This window comes from Mesoplodon mirus, assembly GCF_964341445.2.
Source record: "Mesoplodon mirus genome assembly, chromosome: 9".
Taxonomy (NCBI): domain Eukaryota; kingdom Metazoa; phylum Chordata; class Mammalia; order Artiodactyla; family Ziphiidae; genus Mesoplodon; species Mesoplodon mirus.
Genome location: NC_138985.1, coordinates 96,959,859 through 96,985,365, shown reverse-complemented (window position 1 = coordinate 96,985,365; position 25,507 = coordinate 96,959,859). Strand labels below are relative to the sequence as shown.

At 43.9% G+C, this 25,507-nt stretch overlaps 1 protein-coding gene across 2 annotated transcripts in view; it reads right to left on the bottom strand.

Moving 5' to 3' along the window:
* The window catches only part of LRGUK (leucine rich repeats and guanylate kinase domain containing), a 118,945-nt gene that overhangs the window by 28,703 nt on the left and 64,735 nt on the right, over positions 1–25,507 (bottom strand). For both annotated transcript variants that reach the window (XM_082632944.1, XM_082632945.1), the window contains exons 12-15: positions 20,418–20,514; positions 15,996–16,109; positions 13,765–13,966; positions 13,042–13,137 (exon numbers count right to left, since the gene is read on the bottom strand). In XM_082632944.1, the coding sequence (XP_082489070.1) occupies positions 13,042–13,137; positions 13,765–13,966; positions 15,996–16,109; positions 20,418–20,514 (509 nt within the window). The remainder of the gene's footprint in view (positions 1–13,041; positions 13,138–13,764; positions 13,967–15,995; positions 16,110–20,417; positions 20,515–25,507) is intronic.

Genomic DNA, 25,507 nt, shown 5'->3' with positions numbered 1-25,507 from the left:
CCAGTCCAACTAATCACCCAACCTAAGGAGACTTTCTGTGAGATTCCCATCACAGAGCATCTAAGTTATGGGGAGAGCCTGTCTGCTCCTCTGTCCATGACTCTGATTCCTAGAAAGTTCTCATTAAGCCAAATCGAAATAGAATATTAGGGTGCTGCTTCCACAGGACAGCTTTTCATATGTGGAAATTTACTTCTATATAACTTTTGATGAATAAACACAGGCTTGTTGTAGAAAATTTACAAAATACTAAAAAGCATAAAAGAGAAAATAAAAATTACCCATAATCTAACAACCCAGAGCTGACAACTGGAACCATACTAGCTGTACCTCCTTAACCTGCTTTCTTCTTAATAAGTAACAAATATTTTCCTCTTCCAAAATTCTACAACATGATTATAATGGCAATATACAGCTGAACCAGAACTTTTGGCCCATAACTTATTTTTGAAATCCTATTAGCTGGCTTAGTTATTTCCAGTTTTTATTACAAAGACATTAATATGAACACCCTTGTACATACCTTATTTCCTTATAATTGTTGGATTAGAATTGCTAGGTTAAAGACATGCAATATTTGAAGGCTTTGACAGGTACTGTAAAGCTGTCCCCAGAAAAGCTGTGCTCATTTACCTTCTCAATGATGACAGAGAAAGTGCATTGACCCTCAGCCTCACCAAGAATAGGTATTTGTTTTCCATCTTTGCCACTCTGGTACCCAAAAAAGTCTATTCTGTTTTGACTTACAGTGATAGTGAAACTTAAATACTTTTTGACATATTTTTTGGCCATTTTTACTTCCCCTTTTGTAAATTACTACCAAATTACCCTTTGTCCAATTATCTTTTGAGGTTTGAAAAGAATTGATTTAGCTCTTTAAATATTTGAAGAAGGCTCTTGCACCCAGTGGAGTTATCATCTCTGTTGATTCGAATACTAAATGCCAGACTTCTTTTAAAAAGCTGAAGACTGTATTGGCTAATAGAATGACTAAAGTCCACAACGTTCTTTTTTCTTCCCATAAAGATCACTTTGCTGAGGCACATAGCATATGAAAGTGATATGAACTTTGTTTGTAAATGTAGATGGAAAATGACAATTTTTAAATATTTATATTCTACAATTAAAAAGCAGAAGTTCCCCTTATACCGAGAAAAATCAATAATAGCTGTTAAAAACCTCTCACCAAGGGAGGAGTTGGTCATCTTTTCTATTCCTTTCCTTGAACAACAAACAAAATGTCCAGCTGCACTGAATCTGAGACGTTTATACGACCAAAACACAAACACGAACCTGACACCATCATGGACCCCAGGGAAGGGCGTTAGAACTTCTTCCAAGTCAAAAGGGAAATTTGGCATCTCACTTTGCATTAGAACCCTAATGAAAATGCGGCCCCAAATGCCTTAAGGAGCCTCAGAAACAGCTGCCCGAGGAGGAGACCAAGGAAATTTCTAAAGTGTTTCCCCTAAGTGAGGTGGTAGTGCCTCTAAAGTGCCCCCCACACAGGTCATAAAGGTGGGTGGGTACCCTGATTGTCCTCCTCTTCCACAGTCTGCACTCCCCCTACATCCAGTCCAAATATCTCGAGTCTGCCCGTTCCTGCCACAACGCCTTATTTCAGGCCCTTACCTTCCTGTCAGGACTAATGCAATAGCTCCCCAGCATTCCTGCTGCCGTCTAAATTGCCCTCTTTAAAGTGATCCCCTACGATGACTCGAAACAGATGCCCCTAAGATAGAAAAAATTTCACCATTCAATGGCTCCCCATTGTCAGAAGATCAAGTTTCCAATCTCATGAGCACAGCACAATGTGCCCTCTGGAGCTACGTACACCTACCGCTCTCCTGACACCTCGGTCCGGAAGATGCTATGCCTGCTCTTCCCTCCACGCTTAGGCATATGCCATTCCCTCTTCTGAGACCTTCCCTTCCCTCCCATCAGTCTGCTGACTGCTCTGCAACCTTGAGGACTTGGCTGAAAGGATGACTTCCTCTTGGAAGCGTATTCTGATCTAGTTCTCACATCCCGGCCTGAATTCAGTGTCCTTTCTCAGTATTCTTATCTTTCTGGAAAAGTTAATAAATGAGTTTCCTTCTCTATTTGATGCGAACCCTATCCTAGCGTGCTGTGGGGCCTCCAGCTGCCCTGATCACATGTAATGAACCCTCCTATCCGTCTCTCTTGAGAAGAGAGAGCTCCTTGAAGTGTCCTCACCATCTTACTCTATGTAGAAACTATCACAGTGTCTGGCATATATGAAGTACTCAATCAATGCTTGTTGGAGGACTTGAACTAACTTAAGAAAAATAAGTTCTGAGATGTTAAAAAATTCACCTTATTCATTTCGTCTTGGACAGACCAAACAAATCAGAGGGAAATTATTAGTATAACATAGGCTCTTCATTATACAAGAAGAGTCCTGCATCCTGGATTGTAAAAATATCCATTTCCTCTACTGCACTTGAAATAACACTTGACATACACACAATTTTTGTGGACACATGCTCTTTGTGTAAGATAAGACACATTTATACAGGCATGTAGTCATCAGTTACATTTTTAAAATACAGGATGCCAAACCCAGCTTAACATGTTCACATAGTAAGTACTCAATAAATATCTTGTAAATTCTTGAGAGCCGAATATTAAACTGGTTGCTTTGCTTATGGTTATTCTCTTTTATGTGAATGCTAGGGTTCACAGGATTGAACCCAATGAGTATATCTACATGTGCCCTGTCCCCAGCCAGAGTAAATGGGCTGCAGGATGGGCATCTGACCCACGCTGGGCCAATCAGAGTCTTTCCCTGAATAGAACTGTTTAAATCTTAGGACCAAGGAGCATGTGAGTTAACCCCTTTCTGGTAGTGGGAGGTGCCAGATATAAAACCAAATGTAAAATTTAAGAGCTACTGATGGTCATATTCCCTGCCATGTGCAGAAACTGATATATAGTCATTTATATCATAGAGATGAAGTCAACACGGAGCAAAAAACAGAGATGAGAAATGATAAGAGTCTTGGAGATGACAAGATTCTAGGAGATGACAAGGGTCCAGTAGATGATGAAAATACTGGAGATGCTGACAGTTCTGGTTATGTTCAGAGATGGTCCCCAATCTCTCTGAGGCTCTGCTGCCCCTCTGCCCTCCCCAGAGTTTGGCTGAGTGACATACTCCCCTCTCCCTTCTAAAAGATCCACATAAGCTGGCTCAGGTTGGATTCCTGCCACTTGCCAGCAAAAGAATCCTGATGGTATGAATAGATAAATAAAAAATGGATTCGCTTCAGTTTTCTCCCTAGTAATTCTTTTAACCAGCTGGTTTGGTAGAACGAAGGCATGAGCTAATTTACGTGAGGTTCCCCTTCAAAGAGAGAAGGAAGGTGTCCATTTCAAACAAAGTAAGTTTCAGGCAGGATAAGCCAACGCAAATCTGAAGCCCTCAGATCACATGTCATGGGCGTAAAAAACCTGTCCTCTTCCCACAAATTAACTGTGGGTTTGGAATGTTTGTGGGAGAGACCAAGACCCAGAAACTGCAAAGGATTCCTTTCTCAGAGTTCTTTTTGCTTCTGGACCCCTTGATAACGCAAGAAGCATGAGAGAATTTTCTAATCTAAAAGTGAATCTTCCTAATGAATAAAAGAAAGCTTAATGGCAATTCAGCACTGCTTCAGCCAGAGCCTGAAGTCATGTTGGAATGTGTCCAAGTCTGGCCACAAAGCCTCCTTGCTGGCACCAACCTTTCAGACCAGCTCTCTCTGCTGGAGCAGGGGCACCACTTGCTGGTGTACCCCACCCCAGGGCTGCTCTTCCAGGCTGTGAGGGTGAGCCACAAAAGAGGCACACATGTGCAAAGATTAACTGCCTTCTAATAATCCAATGGGGTGCCTCCCATCTATGCTGACTAGGGGTTGCAGAGGGAAGCCAGTGTACAGACCATAACGCCCTGGCCATAGCTTTCCATTCTGGATGGCACTGCTTTAGAGGGCACAGACGTTCATGACCTGGTGGCCCCGGGACGGCTTACACCTTGGTGCTCTGACTGCCCCGAGCTCACAGCCTTCCCTTCCAGTTGCCCTGCTCCCCAGCAGATGCCTGATTCTGGGGTGCTCCCCTGTTTCCGGGTGCCTCTCTCTTTGGCTTGCTGCCTGGAAGCACCGTCCCCTTGAACAGAGCTCTCTCTGGTCTGACTGGTCCCCTGATGGGCTTGAGTCTCTTTGACAGGCTGCTGGGCGGGGGCCACACCATGCTGCTCTGGGGGATCCGAAGCAGCCTCTCCCTTCTGAGACCTTCCCCTTCTATGAACCTCTTTTTCTTCACCTTGGATGCTCCCTGGCAGCAGAAGCATCCGGTGCTGACTCTGCAGAGGCCCCCTCACTCTGGAGAGGTCTTCTTTGTGGGGGATGAGCCCCTGGAGTTGGTTGATCACCGCTGAGGGTAGTTGTATTTTCTTGAGATAATCCTCCAGAATTGTCTCTTTTCAAAGATGGTCCTTTCTTGGACATGGCTACTTTCTGAACCAGGTCATTTGCGAGGAGGTTGGCATGGGCCTTTCTTCTGGAATAATGTACCTTTCCCCTTCTCTCTTCCTGTATCTGGGCATATTTAGGCAATGGTTCAGCGTGGGATGGTTCAGGAATGGCTGGCATATGGACTTTTCCTCTCCAGTCCCCCTGAGGGCTCTGAGGAGGGCTGCAGTTAGGGTGGCTGGGGGCCTCTGGGGGAGCCGGCTTACTCTGGGATTCTGGCTGCAAGGATGCCTCATGGCCTCCAGGTGGCACTCTTTTCAGCTGTGAGGGCCTTTTAGCTGTCTCTGTGGATAGGGTTTTTTCTTTTCCTAGCTCCTGTCTGCTGTACTGGCTCTTGGTTTGGGGGCAAGGCCTGTACATCTGGAATCTTCTTGCTGGAGGAGTAGCCTGCCTTGGGAGCTTGCCTCTCCTTTGCAGGCCTCAAATCATGAGGAGCGGCCCCTGTGTTCTGAGGCAGCTGTTCTGAGAAGGGAGCGGGAATTCAAGGGAGCTTGACTGCCTGAACCTCCCCTTCCTCGGGCGGATCGGGGGCGGCCTGTGGCGCCAGCTCCTGCACCGGGGGGCTGATAAGGGGAAGCTTCACCTCCCTTTCTCTTCCTGGACTTGCTGGGGACTGTGGCCCAGATGGGGGCTCAGGTTGTGTGGCTCTTTGGAATGGGGGTTGCTGGTGGGAGGAAGTTTACTGGGGTCTCCTTCCTGAGCTAGCGGGGGCCTGGGAGAGGGAGTCATAGTCTGATCAGAGGCTGTTCCGAGAGCCTCCTGTCTGCTGGGTGAGGAGAGTTTGGGTGTGCGCCTCCGACTCTGGAGAGGAGCGAGGACCCGGGGCTGGGGCAGCCTGGTGGGAGCCAGCCGGCTTCTGGGAGGCAAAGCCACCGGGTCTCCCCTGTCCTGGGTCTGTGTGGTATTGGTTGCGTCCTGGGGATGTGGCAATTCTGGGTAAGGAGCATCAACCCGAACAACTTCTGCTTTGGGGATTCCCTCCTCCAGAGGCTGTTGAGAATCTCCCAGAGGTGGTCCAAGCTTCTTGGCCTCGTCGGGACCAGAAGGATCTCTTGGAGGATCGTGATGGGAACTGCTGGGTGGAAGACTGGCTGACCCCGTTTCCTCATCCTGGGTTCTCTGGAGGCTAAGGGATGTTGGGTCAGATCCCTGTGGAAGTTCAGAGCGGAGAGGGCCAGCGGGGGTTACCTTGGCCTCCCCTGATTCTTCATCCTGGTCCAGCTGAGGGCCGTGGGCTGATGGTAGGTCTGGGTGCTGAGAAGGCCCTTGGGAAGGGGTGATGGCAGACTGCCCCCCTTCACCTGCTTTCACCTCTGATGTCCGGGCCTCATTCCCAGGGAGATCTGTGGTTACTGTTTTTGAAGAAAGATCTGATTGTGGAGCATCCGCTTCCGTCCAGTTTGGGGATAAGTCTTGGGCCTGCTGGGGAATACCAAGCACTGACGAGCTGGGCTGCAGCGGAGGCACAGCGCTGACCTGGCTATTGGGAGAGAGCTCTTTTTGATGGGTTGCTCCCTCCTGAGTCAGCTCCTGGTTCTGGGAGGGAGCTAGGCTCTGACTTTCAGGGACCTTTGCAGGAATCTGCATTCCAGAGAGATGCTCTGTTATCTGGCCATCTGCTTGCAGTTTCGCCAAGCGCCTTGGGGATGGAACCAGGTGTGCTGGCACCCCAGAGGCAGTGTTCTTGCTAGAGGCAGCTCCTGCTTTAATATAAAAAGAAGTTAGCTAAAAACATCTTAACAAATATGACGATGTAACTTCAGAAATTAATAACCAAAAAGATCTTTTCTTTTTTTTGATGCACCTGGGATCTTGAAAAGAATAAAATTACACATACCGAAGAATTTAACCGTTCCTTCTCCGTGGGGATACTAGTGCCTATAATTCACTTATTTAGTGGAATTAGAGCAATTTTTAGTCAACTGAAAACAGAAACTTTTATGAATAAACACAGAGAGGCTTCTTCACAGAGCCAAAGTTTATATCTAGGTCTGAGAGTGGCCAGAAAATTTTCTAAGTGAATGAGATTTAAAATTTCACCACCTTAGGGGTCAATGCTGCTTTTCATGGTAGAAACTAGAGGATGGATAGCTAAGCCAGATGAAGTCCCATTTGTTTCCTTGTTTACTGGCCTTTTTCCTTTTCCCATAAAGAAACTGCGAGCTCTGTGAGGAGTCATGCCAGTTTACCAGTACCTAGCAAGGTGCAGAAGCTCAGCAGGCACTCAGTAAATAAGTGATGAATGGAGGAAGGAAGGAAAGAATAGATCTGATGGAATCACAAGGCACCATGGCTCAGGGAAGCTGCTCCTGAGGATCCACCATCCAAGCTGCTACCCCACCCCACCCCCAGGGCAACCGCTTCTCTCCAAGTACTACCCAGGCTTCAAAAATGGGTCTCAGGGGCTTCCCTGGTGGCGCAGTGGTTAAGAATCCACCTGCCAATGCAGGGGACACAGCTTTGAGCCCTGGTCCCGGAAGATCCCACATGCCGCAGAGCAACAAAGCCCGTGTGCCACAACTACTGAGACTGCACTCTAGAGCCCGTGAGCCACAACTACTGAAGCCCACATGCCACAACTACTAGAGCCCGTGAGCCACAACTACTGAAGCCCATGCGCCTAGAGCCCGTGCTCCACAACAAGAGAAGCCACCGCAATGAGAAGCCCGCGCGCCGCAACAAAGAGTAGCCCCCGCTCGCCACAACTAGAGAAAGTCTGTGCCCAGAGGCAGAGACCCAACGCCGCCATAAACAAACAAACAAACAAATAAATAAAGTTATAGAAAAAAAGAAATGGCTCTCAGAGGCCACTAGCCATGCCAGTGTTGCAGAAGGGGGTTGCTTCCTTTAGTCACCACCACGGGAGCACGTTCTTAGAGTGATTCTGGTCTCCTGACACAGTCGCCCCAGCAGGCACTTGTTTAGGGTAGAAGCCCTGGTATATTCTGGTGACCCGTATATCATCGTAACCCAGTCCTTAGGACACAGCTCTGAAATGCTAGTGGTCACTTCAGAGGCGGCACACCAGTCTGGAACAGCCTTGAGGAAACTAGTCTCAGCTTACTCTGGGGGAGACCTGATACTCAGAGAGTCCAAACCGCATTAGATCTCTGCAGTGAGCCCAGGGTGATCTATCCCCAGAAGCCAGCCAGGCTCCTGGCCACCAGCCCTTCTCTCCCCAGAAAGCAGGAGGTGCTCGGACTACTCCGGGTTCTTCCTGAACCTCCTAGCCTGGGAGTGTACCCCGAGCACCCAGTCAAGCCAGATGTCTCCAGGGACCAGGAGGAGAGGGGGAGAAAGGAAAACCTTACCACTTGGTGGGGTTTCTGAGAGGCTGACCTGTCCGCCATTCGGATCGCACAGTTTACAACAGTTATAAATTCAAACACAAACTTAGTCAAGAAACAAGGTTAAAATAAAATGTGAGAACAGTAAAAATATCTAGACTAGGCAAGTTCACAGAGACAGAAAGTAGATTAGAGGTCACCGGGGGGGCTGGCCGGGGGTGGGGCGGGGTGGGTGTTGGTTATTTTGCTCAATGGGTATAGAGTTTCTGTTTGGAGTGGTAACAAATATTTAAAATAGGCAGTGAATATAATTAATGCCTTTCAGGTGTACATCTAGAATGGCTAAAATGGAAAATTTTATGGTTTTTTTTACCACAATAAGAATGTATTTATTTTAAAAAATAGAAAAATATAAGAATAGTGAAATCCAATGCTGAAGGTTCTTTCCATCTAAGCCCTCCTGGTTTCCTCTAATCAGACACGAGTTTTTCCCCCCACTTTTGCAATTTAACAATTCACATAATTTGCCAAATGATACCATGACCTTTGTTAGGGACAAAGGCACCACTTTATGGACTAGTAAATTGCTCAATTTTCCCCTATTTGACTCATCATCACCATCATCATTTTTCTCTATCATTAGTCAGAATTCTAAACAATGATTTTCAAATAAAATTTTATTTTATGATCTCTATAGCGAGAACTCAGAGTGGTGGTTGGATCAGCTTTTTAAAAGCTTTGCAGGAAGTACTATTCCAGAAATCTGTTGTAAAGAGACAAATGGAGAGTAAAGGCATGCCACAGACTGAGTTCTGAATATAGTGAGTTTTTCCTTATTTTATAGACATAATATTGTTTACTCAGGATTGTTTTAAATCTTCCTGCTTTAGAAATGAATATTACCTGCATTGTTATAGGGGGAAAAAAGACAATTCTGTACCTTAATTGATATACATTTTTAATTAACGGTAGATCTTGAGGGTTTATAATCACTCTGTACCCAAAGATCCTGAGGGTTTATAATCACTCTGTACCCAAAGTTACTATTTTATACACGTATCTAATGGAAATTTAATTAGTCTCTCCTCTGGTGAAGGTGTGCACTTCTGGGTCCAGGCTGATGGGCCACTGTACTCAAATCTGGATAAACATTGGGCTTTCTTTCTTCACTTTATTCCACTCTCATCATTAAGAGGAGAATTTAAAATTGCAGTCTCAGTTACAAATTAGTAACATGAAATTACTAAAGATAAAGCTATGTATTATTACTTCAAATGTCTGGCAATCATTTTCAGTTTTCACTGACACAGGATTACTGCTTCTATGAAAACAACGCCACTGTCCATCAGATTTCTCTCTGTACTGAAGCTGAATATACAGATGGACGGTCTAGCCTAATGAGGGAAAACCTCAACTCTGGAAGATCAGATTCTAGAATGTTCCATAATATTATATATAGTTGTTTGGGTTTTGTTTCTCAGAAATGGGAGTTCAAGTGATTTCTCTAATCAAGTTAATGATTATTGATGAAAGTTAGAATGCAAAAGTAAGGCTTCCCATTTCCAGTCCAGTTTTTTAATTGCTCAGACAAAAAAACTGGCTTTCATAGAATTGTAAATATTTTTGATTTCAATTTCTTACCTTTGACAGCTTAGTTATACATAAAACTTATTCCAGTATACTAAAATTATGGATTTTTGCTTCTAGGGATCCCATTTACATTTATGTAAGTTATACAAGTCTTTATGTAGATATAGCTAAACCACAGAACCTAAAATCAGAGTGACCCAGCTCAGAGGGGAGGCCAAGAGTTGAGAGCCGGCCAGGCCTGTGGCAGTGACCCTCTGGGGCTCTGGGCCCTCCTCAGGGAGTCACGAGATTCATTTTGAGGTGATTATGGTTGGGCTCTGCTCTCCGGCAGTGCACCTGTTAACATCTGGCCCGCGTGTACCTCACAGCCCCGAGACTCAGAGGGGCCGCTGGCTCTACCCCTGGGCCACCAGAGACACTTACAAGTTTATTAATAAGGACTATGTTAATTACAATTTTAAAATACTTGCATAATATCTGGCCTCCAGAAAAATCACCTTATGTGCAAATTTATCCTTAAACTATCAACTGAAAAAAAGTAACTTCCTCCACAGATGAACTGTATAAATAAAATAAAGTGTTTGGCTTCTTAAGAAAACACATTAGTTTACAAACAGTAAACTTGTCAGAAAAACTGGTGTCTATTGAGGCCAATGATTTGATATTTTAAGTACAAACCTGCCCATCTACTTTTAAAAGCTGGGATTCAATTAGGCAGTAACTGGATGGACCAGTTTCAGGTATTAAATGTATCTGAGAATGAGAACACTCTTACTTACAAATTCCATAATTCATACTTTTCATTAAATCAGACAGGTCTAACCTAATTAGTCCAAATAAATGAAGCTTCATAAAACCCTTCAAAACAGGAGTCTATTTTCCTATGCGCACATTATCTGGTCTGTTAATTTGCCAAATGGCAGCTACAACCAGTACTCAAGTGTTCCTGATGGTTGCAGAGTAAGACAAGCTGGGGGCCGCACCCCGCTGCCGTGGAGGCTGAGTCTTGCTCAAGAACCACAGTTCAGAGGTGCCCTCAGTGCTGCTGATGGAAAACCATGCTTGTCTCAGTTGCTCGGAACTGCTCAGGCTCAGGGGACTGACTCAGGTTTCTCCAGACCCCCGAGGGGCTGGTTTAAAAGCCATGGCACCAACTTATTAATTTACAATGGGAGATGGGCCTGGCACAGGGATGCGGCAGGCTGCTCTCACCTAGGGGACAGCCCCATGGGAACAGGTCCATGCAGGGGACCAAATTAAACATCAGAGGTTGCCGGGCTAGCAAAGATTTAAAGCAAAGGGAGCCAGAATTCCTCAAGAGAAACTTCCATGGAGCTTCCATGGAAGCCTCATTAGATACACTGCGCAACTGGACAGGCTCAGCTTTCTAAAGAACAGACCTGACATGGAGGAGGAGGCCGTGTGGGATGAACACCGCCCAACACTCACTGGACGTCCCCCTCCGCGACACAGCACAGCCCTCCCTCCGCCAGAGGGGCCCACTTTCACAGCACGCCCTTTCTTCCGGTACTTTCTGGTTACTTGTCTCCTAGGAGACGCATCTGGAAGGAAAACCTCGGTCATTATCTGTTGGTTGTTACCATTTTCACACCGACGTCATTCCAGAATTCCATGGGCACCTGATCTGGAGAAAGTGTGTAGAACTGCAAAGCAGCACCATTAGTTTGAACTCCGGCAAAACCATGACCGGGCCTGCTTCTGCCTGGTCAGGATGCAACGTGGCCAGCAAGATCCTACGTGGGCAGAGTCACAAAGGCTAAACCACACGTACACACAAAGCTGTGGAGTATCTGCACAGCAGCGGCACAGCAGCAAGAGTCTTACGTTATATTCTACATTATGTGATATGTGAATGCAGTTCAGTCCACTGGGGGGACATGCTTTTTATTATTATGATACTGGTGGTAAAATACATGTAACAAAATTTGTCATCTTAACCATTTTTAAGTGTATGGTTCAATAGTGATAAGCACACTCACATTGCTCTGCAACCAATTCCCAGAACCCTTTCCGTCTTGCAAAACGGAAACTCTGGGCTTCCCTGGTGGCGCAGTGGTTGAGAATCTGCCTGCTAATGCAGGGGACACGGGTTCGAGCCCTGGTCTGGGAGGATCCCACATGCCGCCGAGGGGCTAGGCCCGTGAGCCACAACTACTGAGCCTGCGCGTCTGGAGCCTGTGCTCCTCAACAAGAGAGGCCGCGACAGTGAGAGGCCCGCGCACCGCAATGAAGAGTGGCCCCCGCTTGCCACAACTAGAGAAAGCCCTCGCACAGAAACGAAGGCCCAACACAGCAAAAATTAATTAATTAATAAACTCCTACCCCCAACATCTTCTTTAAAAAAAACAAAACAAAACAAAAAAAACGGAAACTCTGCCACTATTAAACAATGTCCCTGTTTCTCTGTCCCCCAGCCCCTGGTAACCACCCTCCTTCCTTCTGTCTCTATGAATTTGCCTACTCTGGGTACCTCATATAATTAGAATCATGCAGTATATGTGTTTTTGGTTATTTCACTTAGCAGAATGTTCTCAAGGTTTATCCATGTTGTAGCGGGTGTCAGAATTTCCTTCCTTTTTAAGGCTGAATACTATTCCCTTGTACATATAAACCATATTTTGTTTATCCATTCATCTGTCAATGACTGCTTGGTTACTTCCACCTTTTGGCTACTGTATTGTGAATAATGCTGCTGTGAACGTGGGTGTACAAAGGCTGTGCAACACCTTGCTTTCAGTTCTTTCGGGTATATAACCAGCAGTGGAATCACTGGATCATACGGTAATCCTATTTATAATTGTTTTGAGGAACCACCATACTGTTTTCCATAGCAGCCACACCATTTTACATTTCTAATTTCTCCACATCCTTGCCAGCACATTTTCTATTTTTTGTTTTGTTTTGCTTTTTCATAGTAGCCATCCTAAGGGGTGTGAGGTGGATTTGGGGGGAAAACTGTTAAATACATCTCAAAATACTCATGTACTGAAATTCTAGTTTAGGGCTTTAGAATTCCTAGATTCCAAGGAGATGCACGCATATATCCCATGTCATTTGCTGTGCATGATTCATGAGGCAGGTGGGGAGCATTAATGCCATCTAACAAGACAGAAGCTCAGAACAGCTAAGCAGCCTGTCCCAGCGGGCAGCAGGGCCAGGACCAGGCTCACATCCCCTGACCAGTGCTCTTCCATTATACTCTATAGTGCAACATTTTGAGGACTATGGAAATGCAAAGAAAGGGGGAGAGAATCTCTTGGATTGGGACAATGGTGTCAAGCAGAACACCACCTCAGCCCCCTTAGAAGCCAAACTTCCAGAAGGTGGAGTTCTGAACTGTGGGGATGACCCATACCTACTATGAGTAGGTACTCCAAGGTACTGCCCAGCGTGTCCTTAAAGGACAGTCTTGTGAGGTCCATTATGCTCACCTTGACAAGCAGAGGGACTGGTCCAGAGGGATGATTCATGCAGCTTATTTGTGGGGACCAGAGGAAGTACAGGGATTAAAGAGTCAGAACCAGCTTTAGCCTAGTTGATGAGTCCCCAAATAACAACCCACAGATTTGTTTTCCTTTCCATGACAAACAAAAGGGAGAGAGCAGTACCTGTGGTTGGAGCCAAACTCTTGGCAGTTGCCTCAGACAATCCAAGGTATTCTCTAATGAGCTGACTCAGATTTTGGTAGGCAACATCCAGATCATCTACAGTAAAGAAGAGAATGTATGTTAAAGCAACAGGATTATATCAACATAGAGCCAATCTGTGGTGATGATTTTTTAACTAGATCTACTTTTATGAATACTGTGGTAGGCAGAATTCTAAGACCCGATGACACTTCACCCTTGTATAATCACCCACCCCGGCCCTACTTGAGTGTGGGCAGAAGCTATGAACACGATGAGCTACGACTCCTGTGATTACGTTAGGTTATGTGGCAAAGGGATTTTCACAAATGTAATTAAGGTTACTTATCAACTGAGTTTGGGCTAATCAAAAAGGAGATTATCTAGGTGGGCCTACTCTAATCACATGATCCCCATAAAAGGAGGTTTTCTGGTTGCAGAAGAGGAAGGCGGAGACTCGAAGCATGAGTAGGATTTGATGGGCTATTGCTGGCCTAAAGATGGAGGGGGCCATGTGGGTAGGACCTGAGAGCAGCCTCAAAAAACTGAGGGTCACCCTTGGCAGATAGCCAGCCAGCAATCAGGGACCTCAGTCCTACAACCACAAGAAACTGCATTCAGCCAACAATAAGAAGGTACTTTAGAGCAGATTTTTCCCCAGTAACCTTACACTTCAAAAATAAAACTTTGCTGAAAGTTACTGACCTGCATTGACTACTGCATCAAAATATCCTGGATATTTCTGATTAATTTTAATATAAAGGTCTACTCTGGAGACAGCAAATTCAATCTCTAGACGACTGAATAATCCTTTTCTCCTCAAGTAGCCCTCATATTTTTTCTTGTCCATGGGTACCACCAGGATGTATCGAGGCTCAAAATAGGAGTGTTTTAAACTTCTTACACCCTATGCATTTAAAGAAAAGATAATCAGTTGGAAACAGAGACCAATTTAGAAATCATTTAGGAGATACGTGACAACATGGGTATACTACGTAGTGCTGTACTGAGGAAGTTAGTTTACCTGTATAATGAGCTATTAGTTTCCTACAAATATCCCAGGATTAGGTTACTTCTCTCTGCTCATCAAATATCACATTATCGCTGGAAAAATAAGAATTGGTCCTACCTGGGTATCCTCTAACTAATCATTCTAATGCATATGACTCTTAAAAGAGAAAACTGCTAGAGACAAATAGGTATGCTCACTGCCTCTTTATTACTGAAAAGTAATTTCAATTCTACATTTCAAAAGGCATCCTTGCAGCCCCAGGAGATAGAGATCTTACCATAGAGAAAGGCTCCTCTGTTACCCTTTTGTCATCAACTTGGGCCCTTCCTGTTCCTAAACCAGCAACCTGGTTGGCTGGTTCCTATCATATCTCACAGCCTGTACCCAGAGCATGGGAAGGCCAAGCTCATGATACCCTGCTAATCAGGAGCCCACACAGCCAGGGAAGCAGTGGCAGGTAGTGCTCTGAGGATCTGGAGGGCTGGGTCAGGACTGCAGCTCTCCAGCTTCTGTGACTCTGTGCAAATCCCTCAAGCTCCCTGAGTAATCAGGGTCCTCATCTGTGAAATGGAAGAGCTACTCCAAATGGACTCTAAAGTTTCTTCCATCTCAATCCTACCATCAATAATTTAATTCAGTGTTCAAAATCTTTGTTTTTGAAAATTCAGGGGGAAGAAATACAGGCTCTTTTCAAAAACAATGTCTACAAGAGTCAATGACAAGGACAGTTGGGAAAAATGGTTTAGCTGGGAAGAGTCAGGAACAAAGCCTGGTTTATGGACTCAACCTCTTGGAAATGAGTAGGAGAAAGCTCTCAGGAAGGAAAAAAGTAAAACAGGAGCCAGAACTCAGAACCATTAAACTGGAAAAAGTTAAACACAGGAGCTGGTGAGTTTCTGCACTCAAAGTTGCATTAATTTTTGTTTCTGCCTTGTCCAAGGAAGACATTTTAGGGAAAAGGTCTTTTTTTTTGGCTAATTAGCATAGAAACAAGGTAAACCTTCTTAAGGATGTACAACCAGTCAACTGCAGAATGATAAGAATTGCAGGATTTTGAAGTTAGGAAAATTAATGAACTGGAAGAAACGTGACCAGTTTCACTGAAGCAAGGCAACACTTAGACCAATACAAAGGGCCAAAAAGGAATCCCAGTCTCCTGCTCTTCGAAGTCAGAGAGGAAAAAAGTTTTAAGGGAGATTCAAGTCGATAGTAAAGGAATACCAAAAAACCAATCAACTGTCTTTGAAGATCTCAAACAGTTAACAAAGCCACATATTTTTAAAACAAATGAGTAGGAAATTTCTGGTTTTACTCTGGAGTTGATTTTGGAGAGACTTCTGTATATTCTAATTACAGAAGATCACTGGGGGAAGATACTGAGGAAGAGAGAAAGATCTCCTGAAATCTGCAAGTCTAAATTGCTCAAAGTATGAAAAGATAGTAACCAGTGAGCAGCTGGAATCAAATGGCAGCAAGGCCCATGCATCTTCCCTGGAGAAGAAAGGGACAAGGTCAATGGCAGGGCCCTGCCACTGTCCTGCGTGGACAGGGAACCAGTGCTACACCCTGTAGGAGACATTTTATCTGATATCACTTATACAGAGACCAGTGCTCTAAAAAGAAAAACGGATAATTTAGTGAGGAAATAACTTAGAAAATAAATCCTGAGTGGCAGTTTTACTCCATAGCATTTGGGTGATGTCTAGTATTGTAATCTAACTCCTGTCATTTGAATTATTTATATCTTGCTTCCCCTAAGCTAATTACAAACTTAAAATCTCACACATCTGTATGCATTCCTCTTGGGCCCAGCAGTGTGTGGCCTACACATTGTAGATCCACACACTGTAGCCCCTTCCCCAATCGCAAATATATATACACATTTATGCATTAAAAAGAAATCGATTGAATGGAAAGGACTTACTTCTATTTCCATATGAACACAGCTTGCTAAACCATCTCTTGCGATACCTTCTATGGTGTCCCTACTTAATCCATACTTGTGATTACCATAATTAAAGGTTAGAATGAATTTCCCCTGCAATGTAAGAAGTACAAAGATTTTCCTATAACAGCTGCCATCATGGAATTTAATATAAATAAAATGATTTGATGTCTTACTTTTATATGATTCCATAAAACGTATAAATATTAGCAATTGTATAAGGATGACAATGGGTTGATGAAACTTAATACCAAACTGTGATACAGAAATTCATTCAGAATTCCCAGCTGGCCAAAAAATATGAGGCTTTTGGAAGTAATCAGCTGACCAAATGTTAGAGCAGAGTGAAGGCAGTGAAGCTTATGATAAACAGATCATTTTGCTTACTTACCCACTTCGTGCCAAACCTGCACTATAAACCTTCATTACTGAGAAAGCAAAACTAATAGCTCACCCTTTGCCTCAGCTATTTAGGCTATTCCAGTACACCAGGTCTCCCCCAAAAGCTTCCATTCTCAAGTGCTTTGCATTCCCAGATAAGCCTGAAGGCCATGAATTACAGCGACATCCATAAACCTTTGCATCCTGAGATAAGCGATGAAAAACAGACCCATCCTGCTTTTCCTTATAAACACAGCTTTTTGCTGAAACTGCCCCAAATGTATTCAGCATCAGTACTGTGTGCCCTCTAGTCATCTGAGGTACAAATACTGCCTTCTGTCTGTATTCTGGAAGCCCAGTTCTTCCTGAAACTGTAGTCTTGGGCAAAAAAAAAAAAAAAGAAAAGCAAGTAGAAACGCATCTCTCAAAATCGTTTGAACTGGACTTCCCTGGTGGTGCAGTGGTTAAGAATTCACCTGTCAGTGCAGGGGACACGGGTTCGAGCCCTGGTCTGGGAAGATCCCACATGCCGCGGAGCAACTAAGCCCGTGCGCCTCAACTACTGAGCCTGCGCTCTAGAGCCCACGAGCCACAACTACTGAAGCCCGCGCACCTAGAGCCCGTGCTCTGCCACAAGAGAAGCCACCGCAATGAGAAGCCCGCGCACAGCAACAAAGACTAGACCCCGCTCGCCGCAACTAGAGAAAGCCCGCACGCAGGAATGAAGACCCAACGCAGCCAAAAATAAATAAATGTATTAGAAAAAATTGTCTGACTTTTCCTTTGATGATACTATATTTATTAAACAACAAGATTTAATCTAAACTGGGACGCTGATGACAACAGAAGGAATAAAAATGTGGACATCCTTGGCCACCGTGACTCCTCAGATAACATGATTTTGAAATAAATAATGAAGTGAAAACTCCCAAGGCCGAATCCCATCAATTGAAGCCCAGCAAAAGGCAGCGCCATCATTAAAAACAGTAGCAGTCAGGGGTCTTTGATACTGCCCTGTGCCTCCTGGCCCAGACGTTCCGGAGATTTGTGTGTGTGGCTGGGGGGCGGGCTGCCTGGCGGGGGGTGTTAGAAGGCCAGGAGACATACGGTGTCCCTCAGGAGGGTGGGTCTCCGGGGGATGTGTCTGTTGCGGGTGATGAAGAAAACCCCCATCCACCATAATCAGAAGACATTTATGTCATATATTCTATAAGTTAAAGGCCCAGCAATAAATATCCTTTTACTTTACTCCCTCAAGGTCATACTGTGTTCTTTGGGACAATACTGTGACTCCTTTCCTTTTACTATCTATACTATATCTATATAGATAGACACCTGAATCTCCCGTCAGGTATGACATAGTTTATCTTGTTTACTGTGACTCACTCTGTTTTCATAATGTATATTTGAATCACTTTTCAGATATATACTATGAGTTCGTTTACTTGCGTGTACAAGGGCCTCCCTCTGTGGATCCCAAAAACATCTTCTGGAAGGATGTAAGTTTGGGAGAAATCTTGCACTGTACTTGTGTATATACAACAGGCCTTGTTCAACTGATTTGTTAAGAATTGAGATGAGTGGCCCCCAGCTTCTGGAGGGTGATACTCCTTTCACCCCTTCCTGCCTGTGGATTCCTTAATAAACAGCAACAATCATATCTCAGAGACCTCCAGATCTGTGATCTTATTGCCACAAGAATAGAAGAGTCTCTGCAGGTAAGTGACTGTGTATGTGGCCTTAAGAAGGGTTCACGTGTCTGTGGGCACATGGGGGGATGATCTTTGTTTTGGGGGGGGTGTGGAGTGTATATGGAAGCATGTGCTAGTCTATGTGTACCTGTCAGAGTGGAGAGGTGTGACTGTCCACAGCAGGCATGCCGGGGTGGGGTGTGCCCGGGCTGTCTCTCAAAGGGTACTGTGACTTGGGAGGGGGCAGGCTGGCTAGGGGAGTGTGCGTGGAGAGGGGCTGTGTGTACAGAGGCTGAGTGTGTGGGCGTGGGTGGCTCAGCTGACAATGTGTCATGAGTTTCTAATCTCTAGGTTGGTCTCTCTTCACGAAACTGCCTCAAGCTCACTTGAAAGAAAAGAAGATCTGAAGCAAAATTCCAGTTGAATATGATGATGCCCTCACAGTGAAGTAATATATGTTAGCAGAAGCAGGAAAAATGAGTACTTCTCAAACACACAAGCACTCCCATAGAGGGTGTAAAACTAGAAGACTAAATATAGTACAAAAGTACAGTGATTTCTCAGACTAGGAACTGAACCAGACTTACTTGATTACAGATATGATAAGGTATGAAACATCAGAGGAGCACATGGGTCATTGAGAACAGTGGAACTAAATCAAGAAAAAATGCCCCCGACTCTAACAAGAGAAATTAACATCAATTTTGGGAACCAGTTGTCTTTCAACCCGAAGAGTCCTAAGAGAATGCTTCTTACTAATATCAAGATAACTCCTCAGGTTTCTCTTAATGGCTTTTAGAAATATAAAGTCTCAGAGTACCCTTGGTACATAAAACCGAACTTCTAAGACATAGCCCTAGGAGAGAAACTCATAAAGAATTTCCAAGATGTTCTTTTGACAAGATTAAAGGGAAAATGGCCTAGGGATTATAAGGTTTTTTCACTTGGGTTTCTCTGTGAATGCAAGAGAAAATACGCACCATGTGTAAAGCTGGTCATTCAAAATTAAACTCGTGGCAACTGCAGAGCCTATGCTTAAATGCTCCACAGTTATGAGCACTGAGGTATAAGCCAGGTCCATTATTTGGGGATGGGGCAGAAAAAGGATGGAGGATGGAGAAGGGGAGGGAGGGGAGCAGGGATGTAGCTGTAAGAGTATCACTGGTTGGGGCTTCCCTGGTGGCGCAGTGGTTGAGAGTCCGCCTGCCGATGCAGGGGATGCAGGTTCGTGCCCCGGTCCGGGAAGATCCCACATGCCGCGGAGTGGCTGGGCCCGTGAGCCATGGCCGCCACTGAGCCTGTGCGTCCGGAGCCTGTGCTCCGCAACGGGAGAGGCCACAGCAGTGAGAGGCCCGGGTACCGCAAAAAAAAAAAAAGAGTATCACTGGTTGGATGGTCATCTTTCAAAAGCAGAAGCATAGACTAGTCCTTAATCCCATCCTTCAGGAAGCTTCAGGGAAAAAAAAAAAAAGAGTGGTGTAGGATTCATTTGGTGATAGAAAAAATGATAATATAAACAAAAATAAGGCCCACGGTGAAGAGAAAATAAAAGGCTTACAGATTCATCGGTAGTGATGAAGATAAGAGATGTTCTTTCTGTTTAACTGAAGTCATGGGTGAATAAGGTTGCCCAGAGCTCCAGTGAAATGGACTAGGGCAGGGTAGTTATCCTCACCTAGGAAAGACACAGACCTCAAAGAAATGAGGAAACTTCTCCTGTCTACTGTCCAGAGCTTCCACATGCATTAATGACCTCCAGGACTTAGGACTTCTCACACAGGGATGTTATGGTGGAAGGTCAAGTCTGTGTATGTGTCCAGGGAAGACCAACTGGCTGGGACACACCAGTGTGAAATGGTGTTTAGGGTCACAACAATTAGAAAGCACCAGTGATAACAAACAGAGGGAGGGGTCTCTGGACAGAACACGCCAACCCTGGTAAGTGCTCAATTCACAAGCTTGCTGCATCACATCAAGTCTTTGGGAATTGTTTATCTTGAGTAAAATCTGATCAACAGAGCAGCACCTGATAAACACAGATCTCAAGATCTTTTCACGGTGCTCTTTCTTCCATTCTCTTAAAACGTCGATTTATTCAGTGTCATTGGAAATTTACAATATTTTCAGTGTCATTGGAAATTTACAAGATCATAAAATAAAGCAGCATGTGAACAATGATGTATCAAATGGTTTAAGAAAAAAAACAACTCAATAAGAACACATCTCTCAGGAAAAACACAGATATAATTCTCTTTCTTATCACTATTTCCTAATATTTCTACCAGATAACATATATTTCTTGTGCATTAAATATAAAAAGCAGTCTTACCATGTTTAGCATTTCATCAAAAACTTCTTGAGAGATAAAATGATAATCAACCCGATCCCCTTCTCCAAAGTAAGGCAGTCTTGTGGTGTGACAGGCCCTGAAAACAGAATGTAGATAACCTCGTCTCTTTCTACTAATTTGAAATTCAAAATGGAAAAGGTTTTGGTGTAAAGTATGTTTTTAAAAATTAAAATTGATCCACAAAACATAAAGTAACATCATTCTGAACACCCTGAGTTCTGGCAGTGTTAGCCTACATTCACTTGCTATACTTCATAGGGATTATAAAACCTTTTGGATTATCGACACCAAATTTTCACTCATGGTTCTTTATCACCTTCTGAATCACCACCTCTGACATCACATCATAATACTTTAAGAAGTATAACGGTATTTATTATCCATACACTTTCCACCCAAGTGCTTTCATGCTCTCTCTGATCTATGGGGTTTTTCTGTAACGCGTCCCTCCCCGTTCCTCTGCCAGGTTAGCCCACTTGTCTTCAGGACTCAACTTAAGGGTCACCCCCAAAAGGCCTTTCCTGACCCCCTGTGGCTGGGTTCTGCACCTCTTCTTTACCCACCCGGAGCCTCAGTGCCTGCCACCAACTCCTCCCAGCCCCTTATTCAGGGCCCCATCTCCTCCACTGCTTGAGGGCAGAGACCAGCTTATTCCTCATTCCTGCCACACTTATCAGTACTGTGTGCGAGCCTCCCACGGGAAGCCATGATTCCAACACTGAAGGCATTCTCAGCTCAACCAGAGAGGCCTTTTCTACCCGCTACCTGAAATAGCATCCCTACCCCAGCCCACCACGCCCCCAATTACTCTCCATCACCCAAATTGCCTTCTCTTATCTATTTTTTCCCTATCTTCTCCAGCAGGACATACAATTCATGAGGAGAGGACTTTATCTTGTTGATCTTATTGGCCACTGCATTCCCAATGCCTGGCCCACAGTAGGCATTTACTAAATATTTGTGACATGAATGAATTAATCGAACATGTGAAGTGGATGGCAGCTGTGATGAGCTCCATTTTAAGATGACTATAAAAATGACTTGCCCGAGGCCACAGAGCAGGCCAGCATCGGTCCCAGAACTAGACTATGGGGCTCCCATCTAGCCCAGGACTGTTGATTTCAGACCATGCTGACTTCCCAATGTTAAGTTCTGGGAACGCAAACTGATTTTTAGATTACCCTATGGTTTTAAAACAGGAGATGCAAGTAGCTAGACACTTGACATGCTATTTCATTGACTCCTCACAAAAAGACATGAGGTAGGTGCTACTGTTTTTATTTTACAGATGATGAAACTGAGGCACAGCAGTAAAGTAACGTGACTAAGTAACAACCACAGGATGACACCAAAGTCAAGTCCTTTTAGTATCACACTAAGAGGGTAAACTCACAACCTCAGAATCTTCTCCACGTCAAAGTCAAAGACAGACAAACTTTTCTAATTCATACCGCTGTTCCCCTTCCTTAAAATCAAGAATTAGCTATACTATAAATGTAAAGGTCTTAACATTACATTTAAATTGTATACACAGGAAAGAGCACATTTTAAGAGAAGGCTGTCAAAACACCATGACGTTTGTTGTGCTGTTTGCATGCACTGGAATTTCTTTATACCCCTTGGCAGGGACCTGAGACTTTCTGTCTACTGGTGTCCTTGACAGTCAGGACAGATAACTCGCTGACTTGGCATCCTGTACCACACACCCTTAGCATAGCCTATACACGCTGCACTGAATTTGCATTTTCCAACAAAGGAACTGAGTAGCAGGGATTTTTTCAGAATTTCTAAAAGGAAGACAAAGCAAAGAAGCAATCTGAAGCTTCTAGGCAGGTAAATAAAGAGATGGCTTCACTGACATGGAGAAAGCTATGACAGAACCAGCATCCACTAGGGAACTTTCTATTAAGAAGGACCTAAGATGACCTGCTGTTTTTTGAATCTGTCATCCAATTTTCACATATGGAAATGTTCGCTGTGTAGTATGCTGCCCAAATATGAATGTCTTAAAAAGGAAATACTTCATAGTGAAAGCAATGTTTCATTAAACTCAGAAAAACATGACGCCAGATTTTAAACGAAGAAATTTGCTCGGGCCCTCACCTTCAACATTGTTCCTCTCTCCTGTCTAAATATAATTTCAATTGTAATTTACATTTCCATGAGTTTATTATTTACCAGTTAAATCATGGTAAATTAATTAAATCATGGTTTGTAATGGGAGCCATACTCCCTGTTAGTTTCATTTAACAGACAAAAGAGCTGTGTTAGCGATTAACCCCAGAAACAACACAGGCACTGAAAGTCTAAGGGTGAGTCAGACATTCTTAAAGGCCAAGTCACTGGCCAGCTGTCATTGAGGATCCTAACAAACCAAGTCCATGGAGAGGAGCAGATGATCAGGAGGGAAAGGAATCTGGAAGGCCAGGCCAAATAATGAAATATTACTAAATCCAGGAAAATGTAAGAGGAAGAAGAAACAATGTCTAAGAAGAGCTAGCAGGCAGCTGAGGAAGTAGAAATGTTTTCAGTGTGATTCAGAAGCATGCAGATTTAGAATCTCAACTCTGGACCAGATTGCTTCAAGAAATAATGAACTTGTTACTGCAGATATTTAGGCAGAGGCTTGGCTGTGAGCACATCCAAATCCAAGCACATTTATAGCATGCCATATTGTTAGTAAGGGAACTCTTTCACTGGGTGTCCACAAAAGCCCAGGTATTCCTAGGGCATTTGGTAGGCAAATTAAATTGGTCCCAATGCCCAATGCAAACATATGTCAATAAATTGCTGGACACAATTTAAGAGATCACAAACAGAGAAGATTCCAGCACGTACTGTGTCTGAGTATCAAATTCCAGGAAGCCACTACTCTGTCCACTTTCCAGTAACTGCATACCACTTTCTAATTCATGCCATTATCACCTGTCACTATATCCTAACCAGTCTCCTCATCTCCAGCCTTCCCTCCCCAAGCCCCCTCCCAAACTGCCCACAGGGGACACTTTCTAAAATGCAGTGTGATCATGACACTCCCCTGCTTAGAGACCCCTTATGATCAGACCCCTGTCTGTTTTTCTGGTCTTCTGCCATCTTCCTCCATGCTTCAAGCTTAGCCACACTACAGTGTACTTTCCATTAATCAAATGTGCCAGGCTTCCCTGGTGGCGCAGTGGTTAAGAATCTGTGCCAATGCAGGGGACACGGGTTTGAGCCCTGGTCCAGAAAGATCCCACATGCCGTGGAGCAACTAAGCCCATGTGCCACAACTACTGAGGCTGTGTGCCACAACTACTGAAGCCGGCGTGCCTAGAGCCCATGCTCCACAACAAGAGAAGCCACCACAATGAGAAGCCTGTGCACCACAACGAAAGAGTAGCCCCTGCTTGCCTCAACTAGAGAAAGCCTGTGCGCAGCAACAAAAACCCAACGCAGCCAAAAAACTCAAATGTGCCTGTTGTTCTTTCTGCCTGGATCTCAGGCACCCATCCCCCCCGTCTCAAATCTCACATCCCACTTATCTTTAGTTTCTCCTGTCACAGAGGCTCTTTACTTCCCTCATCATAGCACCCATCAAACTGTCTTGTTAGCATTTACTTATCTAATCTCACAGTAGAGTGTAAGCTGCCAGGAGGGCAAGACTCATGTCTGCTTGTTTTACAGTTTTATCACTGGTACAATGCACATGGATGGTGCTCAAGAAACACTGACTGAAGGAATAAATAAACCATTCTACTCGTCTGTCACACCTGTATAAAGAGACATTAGATTAGATGGCACTTGGGGAGCTATAGCTCATACCATGTCATTTAGCTAAATAGCGGCAGGCTTTTACTTTACCGTATTATAGTGCTAAAAATAAAATATAGTTAGTGGTCAAGATCATGAAAAAGGTTACACAAATAGAGATTGCTATAAAATAGAGATCTAAGGAAGAAGTATACTGTTTTGCTTTCGTGACTATTCAGATCACTTTCAAGGCCTTAAATCTGGAAGATAAACAGGCGTGCTGGTATTGTTTTCTGTTCTCTCATTACCCAGAACTTTTCTAGGAAGCCACTGATTTGTATGGTACTATTAAGATTGGAAATAAATGGAGAGACTCCGAAGGCAGAAAATGCCTATCTCTAGGCCACTTATAACTAATACAAGTAAAGAAAGAACATCCAACCTATTTCTAAAACCAAGAACAAATAGTAAAATCAGATCCTTGGACAAGAGCACAATCTCTCAGCCACTCCAATATTTGTTATACCACCGAGCCATGTTTCTAATACTTACACATCGGATATGCAACTTAGCATGTGAAAATTGCATTGAATGTCTTGGTCTTGGGTGAATGCAATTTAAAAAGGAAAACAAAATGCTTGGAGAAAACAAGATAAATAGGAGGGAAAGAAAAGATTCAAGGAAATGGCAGAGAAATGAGACTGTATTCAGGCCTTTTTTTCCATTTAATTAAATATCAATAAAATATATGTTGGGTAAAGAATAAAACAAAAGATAATTTAAACAAGAGCAATCACCAGTCCCTCACATCAGGAAACTTGCACAAGCCTCTTAGATAGCCTCATCCACCAGAGGGCAGAGAGCAGAAGCAAGAAGAACTACAATCCTGCAGCCTGTGGAACAAAAACCACATTCATATAAAGATAGACAAGATGAAAAGGCAGAGGACTAGGTACCAGATGAAGGAACAAGATAGAACCCCAGAAAAACAACTAAATGAAGTGGAGATAGGCAACCTTCCAGAAAAAGAATTCAGAATAATGATAGTGAAGATGATCCAGGACCTTGGAAAAAGAATGGAGGCAAAGATCGAGAAGATGTAAGAATGTTTAACAGAGACCTAGAAGAATTAAAGAACAAACAAACAGAGATGAACAATACAATAACTGAAATGAAAAATACACTAGAAGGAATCAACAGCAGAATAACTGAGGCAGAAGAACAGATAAGTGACCTGGAAGACAGAATGGTGGAGTTCACTGCTGTGGAACAGAATAAAGAAAAAAGAATGAAAAGAAATGAAAACAGCCTAAGAGACCTCTGGGACAACATTAAACGCA